The 11,343-nt window shown below is 41.1% G+C and overlaps 1 protein-coding gene across 1 annotated transcript; it reads right to left on the minus strand.

Moving 5' to 3' along the window:
• Positions 1–433: 433 nt before the first annotated feature.
• LOC145987198 (F-box and leucine-rich repeat protein 13-like) lies at positions 434–10,426 on the minus strand. The gene is made up of 2 exons (XM_083121716.1): positions 10,198–10,426; positions 434–4,305 (listed from the first exon to the last, which is right to left on the minus strand). The coding sequence occupies exon 2, from the start codon at positions 4,266–4,268 to the stop codon at positions 3,165–3,167; it is 1,104 nt and encodes a 367-aa protein (XP_082977842.1). The 5' UTR covers positions 4,269–4,305; positions 10,198–10,426; the 3' UTR covers positions 434–3,164.
• Between the last annotated feature and the right edge of the window lie 917 nt (positions 10,427–11,343).

Consider the following 11,343-nt stretch of genomic DNA (forward strand, 5'->3'; position numbering starts at 1 on the left):
GTGGTACCCCCTTGGCCAGACAACGATTGGTCATCGCCATTTTCACTTTCCATGCCGCAGTGGCCTTGTACTGGAGGTGTTAAGTGACTTATTGAGCCACCCTCTAGATATAATAAAATACGATTCCTAATCCATACACATGCCAGTTTTTGTTCAGTATATCAGAGCTGTCACCAAAGCCATGGCATATCTTAACACAAATGTATATGAACCCTATAAATTAATATTTATTCAGCCCTAATAACATTTCCTTTGCAATAGGATGTTAGTTTTAACATAGCTTTCCTGAACATGTTGCATGAGAAAGACGAAACGCACTTTTGCTTCTAAGTCAAGACTCTGGTTAACATATCTTGTTGGGATTTTTATAAGGGATGAAAATCTATAAAACAATTTGATTTTTACATGTTTCACTTTTTCATGGCTCCACATTTAATGGTGAAAATAACAAATTCAAAATTGTAAGACAACTTTACATAACTTTCTTAGTACTCTAACAAGATAATATAGAACTAGGGCTGAGCCGATACCAATACCGATGTATTCGTTTCGGCCGATACCAAGGGTATCGGTATCGCAAAATATCGGTTGATATTTTTGCACCGATACTAGCCGATACCATTGTCTTTGAGTCGCTAGAAGCTTGGCCAAATCCAAAATTTGTTACCTTTCAAAGGTTCATTCACCTTTTCCAACTTACCTTTGGCTTCGAAATAACTGAAAAATACGAATTTTGTGCATTTGCTAGTTTCTTTCTTTTTGTGCGAGCCATAGGCTGTACGCACTACATATTTTTGATTTTTCTACACTATTTTGTTACATTTAGTTTTCGTTTAAGCTGTTTCTTACTTTGTCCCCTATATACACATTCTTCCCCTCCCTCGGCAGTTCTTATTCCAGTCTTTCTCCTCACTTCTCTTTTCCTTCACTCTCACCAAAACACACATACATTTTGCTTTACACACACTTACGCTAGAAAGATGGCTCGTCTGGAGCATGATCACTCATTTCGTTGCCTTCTCTAATAGCTTTCCCCCGCCGTTCTCTTACTTCCCCCAGGTATTTCCCCACTTGCTGCCCCGCTTCCTTTATCTTTATTCTGTCATCTCCATGCCTGTTAAGTTTTTCATCAATTTGTCCCTTAGGTCACGTGTAGAAGGGCAGTTCAGTAGGATATGCTTATCCGTCTCCTCCCCCTAGCACAAAGGACATATCGTTTCCCCTGCTTCGTTTCTCTTTCTTAGTTGTTTCCATCCCCCTAATCTGAACCATGCCAGCGCCTCTTTCATTTTCTCCCACCACCTGGATATATTTCGCTTTCCCCCATTCTCTTACTCTTAACTGTTCCCTGATTGAGGTCTTTGTTTGGCAGTCTACTATTATTTCTTGTCTGTCTATGTCGAGTAATCTGTCTCTGATTTGATTTTCTGTTGAGATGCCCCCCCTTGTTCCGTGAACGGCAAGTACGTGACAAAGAATCCATACGCAGATAAGACTCGCGGTCAAGTATCTGAAAATCAAGGGTGACGTGAAATTATCCCCATAGGAGTTCCTTCGAAGTCTACCAGGCTTTGTTCCCACCGATACGGTCTCGTGTAACAATAATCCCAATAAGGTCCCGAAGCCAACAAGGCACCTGGGGTATTGTGGACATGTCTCTCCTTAGAGACCTTCCGCAGTCAAAACAGCCATCGCCCACGTGGTGGACGTGCCTCAGTGACATAGTACATAGCATATTCCTGGAAATTCAAATACCTGGGCTAATCCCCTTTCCCTTTCCAACTTTAGACTTTTGTTTGTCCCCACATGGATAACTGGGTTTCAGCAGGCGTGTTTCGACACAGGGACGCGGCAGGGAAATAACGTTCTTTGAACGGCAGATGATGGCAGGTACTTTCTGGAACGTGTAGTAATGGGTTTGGATTTTCCTCCGCGCCAATGGATAGAACTATGCAATTACTTCTTTTTTAGAAATCATTTGCCGTCGAAAGCAAAGTCACGTCGGAATATCACTGTACTGAAGTCAATCGCCTGATATAGAAGCAAGAGACTGGTTAATTAGCATTCTCTCCTTACATTTCGTTTAAAAGTTTTTATTCTCTTTGTTAAAGGACAAAAAAGGAACGAGATTGGTTTTACATTACAGCTTTGCTGTTAGTTTGGGACGTCGTGTCCGGTCGGGGCTGGTAAATCGCCAATTATTCTTGTGTTCACGGATGATTTTACGTTAGTTTGGGAAGATTGATCCCTTAGTTTTAGAGGAGGTTGAAGAGGCATAATCTCATTTTTCAACATTGGGGGTGGGGGGGATGACGACACGATTATCTCGCTCTTAGCTTCTTATAATATTTCTCTCATATTTCAAACATCTGATCGATTGTCGCTGATCTAAAAAAAATACTGTAAACTTGAGATGCATCGTTGCTTCAGGGCACACATACAGATATATATATATATATATATATATATAAGTCTAAGACCTGGACTAGCTCACTATGACACCTGGTCCTAGGCTATGGAGGAGGAGAGAAGATTAGGCTCAATCTTGACGTCTTGAAGGAAGCCACGTTGACATCCGAACGCTAGTCAGGTTGCAAACTTATAAAAATTCAGGTTGCCAACTCATAAGAATTCAGGTTTGCCAACTCCTAAGAATTCAGGTTACCAACTCCTAAGAATTCAGGTTGCCAACTTCTAAGAATTCAGGTTGCCAACTCCTAAGAATTCAGGTTGCCAACTTCAGAATCGCTATTGTCTTTTCTAAATCAGGTTAATTCACAGTTTCTAATCCATTTCTCTTCAGTATTTTACTTTCTAGGCTTCAGGCTTAGCAGATAGCCTAACTAGCCTGGAATATACGCTCCTGATATATATATACATATAATTGCCTTTGTTATCTTAAATTGGAATTATACAAGTATCGGTATCGGTGGGTATCGGTGAGAGTATCGGCATCGGCATCGGTTCAAACTGGTATCGGCTCAGCCATATATAAAACGTAAGAAAATTGTTGAAAAGTAAGTTGTTTAATCATTCAATTGCAACTTTAAGTCACGGTGAACAAAATGTCTTAAAACTCTATTAGGGTTTTATTGTGTCTTCAAATTACGAAACCATAAAAACACGCCTAAAGTTTAGCTTCAATCGAAAGCTACATCAGAAAATTATTTCTGAGAGTGGCCGTCCATAATATGAAGTTCCTTCAAATGACGACATCCACTGATTACGCATTCCACACCATATCGGGTAACCATTGTACACCAATCGAAACGCACGTGTTGCAGCAACGGACAGTTCCTTGAAAGACTCTCTGCAACTTCATCACCAACTTGGTAACAACGCGACAGGTCAACGTTCACCAATTTTGACATGGTAGCACTACTTATAAGTTCGGCTACTGCGCACGAGGTCAACTTCACACCATTCCTCAAACGCAATGTTGTCAAATGCAAATTTGCAATGGAACTTAAACTTCTATCTGTCATTGCTTCACAGTCCTCAATGCCCAACCTTCTAAGCGTCGCAAGTTCTCTTAGTTTAGAAAAGCCAACGTCTGTCAATTTCCTCCCACCTAAGACCAAACTTATCAACTTGTCCTTACCCATCTCCACTAGATATACCACTTCATCGTCGTTGATAGTATCCGCTCCTGCTATGTTGAGTTCTTCAAGAAATCTACACTCGTCCATTATTTTTCTGAGAAGGTAGCTGTTAAGGAAATTGCAATTGGGAATTGACAAAGACTTCAAATTTCCAAACTGCTTCACCAACTGATACGCTTTGATGTCAAACCAGATCCAACCGTCAACTTCCAAAGAAACCAAACCAGGACATTGTTTTAATACATTCTGCAGCAAGCTGGCCAGAACAGACTTCCACGTTTTGATTACCAGTACGTTGACCCTAACAGATGCCTGACAGCCTGCACTTAGGATTTCATTCACATCTTCATGGTGTTCGATGCAAAGGGTCTCCAGGTAAGGAGAGCGGGATATGATCTCAACGGCGCTTTCCTTTGGATGGTTTTTATCACAGACGAACCTGGACCTTCTCCACAGCATTAAGTCGTTCGCAAGGTTTTCCCAACGCAGACACACTCCACTTAGGTTCAAGGCGAGGTCGTTGATTGAAATGTACGAAAATATCTTCAACAGCAACTCATCTGGAAGGTGTGTGATTGATGCTGTTGAGAACATTTCAGAGCAGCAGGAGTAGTATCCGCAGTTCTTGGCTGGCGGCATTGTGTTTGTATCTTGTTCACAATTCATCCATCACAATTGAAGAATCTTCTTTAAGTAGTTCCTACTGAAATGAAACAAAGAGAGAATAGATGTTAGCGCTTTGTCCTTCTACTGAAACGTAAATATATATATATATATATATATATATATATATATATATATATATATATATATAAGATAAATATTATAAAATTTAAAATGTTGTTTATTTATTTATATGTAAGAAACTTCATTTCATGTAAAAGTTGTATTTTTAAGTCCACTTCATGCTCAGATAAGACAGTCAGGACTGGACCTACAGTTTGAATTTGGATCTGAAGCACTGTACGATATCTCCATTGCTAATTGAACTCCGGATGTCCTTATTTAACAACGACGGCATCAGACGTTGTACTGTCGGGGACATGCGTACTAATTTTTTAACAAGGTCGATCAATGTTATTTAATAAAAACAAGGAAATTGAACACAGTATAAATTAAAATATACCTAGGTATGTTTATTTGATTTTTCTACATAAGAATTCTCTTATTGGCATCCCAATCACCAATAATAAGACACAAAATTATCATACACAGTACTAGAATTCATGTCACCATTATAACTGTTAATGTGTAAAATAATTACTGAGAAAAATTATGCAAAAGATTACTTCCTGATAAAGCACCAACGAAATCAAAAGTTCTGTTTGGTATAATTATGTCATTCGCTTATCCATTCTTCTCACTTGAATTTTGTAGTGATTAAGAAAGAAAAAGAGAGATTAAAATGACAAATAAATAATTTCTCGACCTTTCTTTTTCATCACGGGCACTTTTAGTACTATTCACTTCTAGAAGTATCCAAAAACATATTATCGCATTAGCGAATCTTATTTTGATTTCTGAATAAAAGTTTTACCGCCTCGGTCACCTAGCGCCTTATATGGTCGACTTTTCGATCTCGGGAGGGGGGGGGGCTCCCCCCATGGCGCAGTTGCAGCGTCGCCGCCTTGTAATCAAGGGGTCCCGGGTTCGATACCCGGTGGAGGTACGTAGTGTCACGGATCCTACTTTAAACTGTAATTCCAGTCCCGATTAGCCATACGTGCATAAAGTGGACTTAAAACACCAACTAAATAAATAATAAGAAAACCATTTTCGATATAGATTTTTTGGATCGAAGTTCCCAGGTTCAAATTCTGACCTGCGTATAGGTATCCTTTCATCAATTTCATCTTACCGTCACTCATCCTCGTCGTCGCGATTAACTAAAACTGGCAGAAGAGCGGCGTAAAATAAAAAACCTACAAATACTAATGAAGTAGAAATATCGATGAGAGAGAAAATGCTAGTTTGTGCGTGTGCATTTATGTGTATGTGTTTGCGTGGGTGTGTGTGTGTGTGAGAGAGAGAGCGAGAGAGAGAGAGAGAGAGAGGGGCATTGGCCCAAGGCGAAACTTGGCTGTTCGCTAGCCTGGAGTCGTGCCAGAGCGTGCCTTCCTTTTTCTTACAATGAGCAGTATAGCTGTGTATTTTTTTTTTTAACACGTTGTTTGTTAAGATTATCACAAACTTGAAATGAAACACAAGAAAAGTACGGTGCTTGCCATCTGTTTCTGAAGAAAGTGTTCATTGACTTTTAACTGTGCATAAATAGAGAGCGTTCTACCAAATTAACGTACACATTCATATTACAAACATATTTAAAAGGGCGCACTCGATAGCGTAGTGGTAAGGCTCTCACCTTGGAAATAAAGGGTCCAAAGTACAATTGTCGCTGGAGGCCATTGCACAATTTTTCGTATCCCATTTTAAACTCTATGTCCAGTCCCGATTAGTCTATTTGAGCATAAAGTGAACTTTATGAAAGCAAGCATATTTAACTTTATACAGGGTGGTGCAGCTTTCATAGCGTATTTTGGGTAGAAAATGACGATTATGTTGGAAGCCGTGTGCGGCTGGCAACAGTGTCGTTATACTGTACATGAATTGCCGTTTACAGTAGATTGTGCTTCAGCTGTTGTTTGTTGTTGTTAATCTGTGCAGTGTGGGTGCCAACATGGAACAATGGAATGTACTTTCGTTGTGGAGACATACTTTGACTGTCAAGAGCAATAACAATTGTGAGGGACTTCTTCCTTCAATAGAGACGGAGCAGTGCGGATGTTCACCATGCGTGGTGTCAACAGGATGGCGCCACGGCACACACAGCAAGAGTGTGCATGGACTTTTTGCGACAGATCTTTCAACAGAAAATGATTTCCCGTTATGTTGTGATCCAGTGGCCAGCACGGTCCCCGGATTTACCCTCTTCGGATTTCTTATGGTGTTTCCTTAAGCAAGAAGTATTTCAAACACATCCTGTCACGATCTTGAAACTGAAGGATCGCATCAGAGATGTTGCTACCGGTATCCCGACAAACATGTTAGAACAAGTAATGGACAGAGTTCGACGCCGCTTGCGGCGGGCCGCGGTTCTCATTTGCCAGAGGTCATGATCAAGCATGAACTGGTAAATGACATTTATTTATGTACAATTAGGAGAGCCGCGGTAGTCTAGTTGACCTCCGTGGCGGAGTGGTCAACCCAGCGACCTGCGAAGCCAGAGGTCCCGCGTTCGAATCCCGGTTTGGACATGGATGTTTGAGTTTATTCAAAATGAGAAAAAAGAGAATTTAGGAATAATTGATAAATGTGAAAACTGAGAAAAAGTGAATAACGGGGGATACTACCGCTTAGGGGTTTCCCTTTAGAAAGAATAGTCGATAGGGCGTTCAATTTCCACACGGGAGACCCGTGTTCTATTCCCGGGGTGAGTGATCTAAAGTCATAATTTTTCCGGCCATGTACCCGCATAAAGCGTTTCAGGGACTCATCCACTCTCAATGGGTACCTGAGGGCAACCCTGGGGAGTAAAAGCGGCCGTAGCGTGGTGCTGATCACCACCTCTAAAATGGCTGAGATCGAGACTGTGTGGGCACTACCCCCATATCCCCTAGATGTGCCTTCATGGCACGGTGCTATATGCACGGGGAACTTTACATTACCTTACCTTTTGTATAATTAGGTATTAAGGTAATTCAATAAAAATATTTTTTCCGTGTATAATTGGGACTTTAAATACGCTTTGAACACTGCCGCAACCTGCATAGTTTCCTACACCATTGTAATTGACTACAAAATAAAAGAAACAAACTGAGTTCCACATCTTGAACAACTTCCTCAGCCTTCTTACTGCGATTGAATGCCCTTCATGTGTGTCCTTCATAGTTCTCTTGTTCAGTAGTTCTTCCAACTATATTTTGGTGACAAAGACCTCGAAACCATATATTTATAGAATGTTTCAAATGGCAGTTTTACTACGAGTCGAAATTTTCTGCGTAGTTTACTGGAACCGTTTCAACACTTCCGTCATTGAAGTTAGAGTTATTTTCGCCTGCTTCTCAGACGATTCCGTATTTTGCTAACGATACTCTCTCTCTCTCTCTCTCTCTCTCTCTCTCTCTCTCTCTCTCGCTCTCTCTCTAATTCAGACCGTATGCAGAACCTAATGTGTCAAATGTATATTTTATCATGTAGTACCAGTGGCGGCGATAAGGGGGGCAGTCGCCCCCCACTTTTCGCCACTTTTGCCCCCGCACTATGCTAAACCTTATTTACAAAGATAAATATACTGTCTTTGCCCCCCCCCAGTTATGGCACCTTGCCCACCCCCCGGTTTTGGAACCCAATCGCCGCCACTGTATAGTACACATGTTTATTTTTTGTTGTATATCGGTATATGTCATTTATATATTGTAATAAACTGCTGTATAAGGCTTGTATGCTGTTTTTCAGCAGTATAATCCAACACTTAAATAAATACTCGTAAATAAATAAATATTTTAACTCCAGTAGCACATTAAAGTGAATAAACTGTTAATGATGCACTTTTTGACGTCAAAATACACAGACAAATGCATAGAAGCGCATCAGTTAAGAAGACCAACCACCAAAAGTACATCAAAGTACATTGATTTGATGCTTGATTGATTGAAAGATTGATTCGGTTTATTTTGTTTCGCATTTCTGCCACTTAGGACTAATCGCGAAGATGAGGATGAGTGATGACAGGCCCGTACCCAGGGGAGGGGCCATGGGGGCCATGCCCCTCCCCCCTCGAGACATGAAATTTTTAAATGTGACCTATAAAAAGCTACTGAAATAACATCGACGATTTTTCAAACTTGTACAAATTTAAATTTTGTTCTTGCATAAATGAATGTGTTTGTTGTGTAGATAGGCTGTCTCCAGATTTCTGCAGTCTACGATATTGGGTAGTTTTAGTTCTATAATATATAATACAAGGCTACCTGCAGTGGCGGCGATTGGCCGCCCCACTCTCTTTCCACTTTTGCTCGTACACTATGTGGAGGCACATAGTGGTTCGGATGCCACGTTAAACTGTAGGTCCAGTCCCAATTAGTCTATCTGTGCATAAAAGTGGATCTAAAACAAAAGTTCAAACCTGTCTAACAAGAGAAAGTAAATTGACCTTGCCCCCCCCCCCCCCCCCCAAGGTTTGGCACCCAATTGCCGCTACTGGCTACCTGGTGAAAATCTCTCTCTCTCTTTTTTTTGGTTATCCATAGACCTCTACGATCCTTCATAGCGGGCTATGGGTGAACTCACATTTAGAATCCTTTATTGTAATAATAATTGGTAATGCGTGTAATTTAATTTACAAATATATTATTTTCTCAACATGGAATTATTGTGGCTGTTCAATGGTTCTGGTATAAGAAAATGAAGGAAACTTGAAAACATTTTTTATTTGCGAAACTCAGAACTATCCAAATACTCCTGACCAGTATCGGCGATGGAGTGCTAAAACTGGGGAAGAGGAGGAGGGCAATGACAGTTATTTTCTCTTGGTAGACAAGCATTAAAAGGCCATAGTACGGGGAAAAAGTAGCAAAAATGTCAGGGGCAACTGCCCCCCAGGTCCCTCCAAATAGCCGCCACTGTATGTATACACACAGATCTGGCCCCGTCCCTCAAAAAAATCCTGGGTACCGCCTGAGCGATGATATGATGAAATTGATGAAGGGACACTCACAAAGTACACCCATGCCCAGACCGGGATTCGAAACCTGGACCCCATACATTTGATTTGATGCATTTTGAGTTCTGTATGAGATACCAAGAATGTAATGTTACTTACATTCATGACTCAATACATACTACGTACGAGGTTGAGTCAAATGAAAGCCTTATTTACTTATTTACTTTTTTATGGTAAATTCGCACAAGCTGAAAATTCAACAAATAATTATTGTTCTTCTCGGAATATTTTCCAGTACCAAGCCAATACCTACATACCTCTTGGAAAATACCCTTTGTGCGAAAGACTTTCTACCAATTGCTATCATTGTCAAAATCTCTCCTCTATTTGTAAACTACTTGGAGTGGTAGGAATGTGTTACTAGGATATTGAATATTAATTCACTGAAAGAATTCCACAGATTTAGAGCTTCCAGGGAGCATGAAATCCTGCTCTTCACAGGTGCAAGTGTTTTGTGGGACTATGTGACTGCACCAGCATCGAACCCGGGACCTCCTTGATTACACGGTGACGATGTTACCACTATCCTCAGGGCAGGCCTTACGAGATTCTTTAAGCGTCGATTTTCTGCCACTTCTGACTGACTGCGTCGATAAGGGTGAGTGGTGATTAGATGAAATAGATTAGAAGACACAGAACGGACACATGCCTAGGCCGGGACTCGAGCCTGGGAACATCGGTGCTGGAAACGAAAATCAATCACTTAGACAACATTTTGAAAATGCTGAGCCTTTCCGATGGTAACGTCGTTACCTTGTAATCAAGGGGGGTCCCGGGTTCGAAACTCGCAGCACTCACATACTCCAACTTTAAACTGAAGGTCCAGTCCCGGTAAGTCTATCTGTGCACAAAGTAAACTCAAAACTTACTTACCTTAATCTTATAAAACTCATGCCAAAGTTGACTCCATATTTTTTGTAAATATCAGAAGCTAGTTTGATGAATTGATGTACGAACAAGATATGCTTTCCTGCCCAAGTGGCTTTCCTTCGTTTCGTTGGCACTAGATAGTACTAGAAAGGTTTTCTTCCCCAAAATTTGTCCGAAGAAGACAAGTTCCTACGAGGACCTGAACAAGTATCACAATGGGAACCTGCAGAGTACGATTTGGCTTCCGACTCCGTCCAGCTGATGTCCCTCGCGAGCTGTGCCAAATTCTAGGCCTCCTCTATTTCCGCTGCCAGCGACCTTGCCAAATTGAAGGCTTCTCTCGAGCGTGTCTGTGCTGATTTGCGCAACTCTTCAAACGTCTCGCGGCCAGGGGGGAATGACACATTTCGCAAACAGTCCTGAGCACCTCCAATGGGTTTTCTATAGCTCCTGTTGTCCGATACTTCGAAAATATTTCGGCTAGGACTATATTAAACATCAACTTGGCCGAGTGAAGGGCAACGGTTTCTTTGTTCTCAGTCTAAACCTCATGAAGGAGGTGTTCCGAGATTCAGATCTGTCGAAAAAATATCTGGAGAGCATGGGTCATTTGGTCTATTACAGGATTGGCCAATCTACGGCACGCGAGCCACTAACGGTACGCAGAAACTTCGTAAGTGGCACGCGCAAAGTTGGAACACGTATAGATTTAATAATAAATAAACAATGAATGAAATATGCTAATACAAAAATTAATATCCAAAAAATTTACCATACAGTCGATAGGAGGGGTGCAGCCCTTCGCTGCACCCTTCTGGAAAACTTATAAGTTGAAATTTGCAAAGTCATAAGAATTACCTGAACTGAAAATTGGAACATGGCTCATTTGCGCTACGGTTGCCTGTCCCAGTAATCTCTGGAGCAAGAGAACGAGAGTGAGAATTTGAGTTTTGGTTTCAAGTCCACTTGATGCACAGTAAGGCTAATTGGGACTGAACCTACAGTTTAAAGTGGGATCTGAACCAGTTGTGCCTCCAGCAGGTATCGAGCAAGCGAAAGAAAATAAGTCTCTGTATAAGTAGTGACTCGATAGTCCTCGGCCAATGAACGTGTGAGAGGGGAAAACGTGGCTGCAGCTACCAGAGAATA

The sequence above is a fragment of the Lepisma saccharinum genome, chromosome 4, assembly GCF_977018435.1.
Source record: "Lepisma saccharinum chromosome 4, izLepSacc3.1, whole genome shotgun sequence".
NCBI lineage: Eukaryota > Metazoa > Arthropoda > Insecta > Zygentoma > Lepismatidae > Lepisma > Lepisma saccharinum.

What these genes read in the sequence shown, in the direction of transcription:
- LOC145987198 (XM_083121716.1), bottom strand. Translation starts at nt 4,268, where the DNA reads ATGAATTGTGAACAAGATACAAACACAATGCCGCCAGCCAAGAACTGC.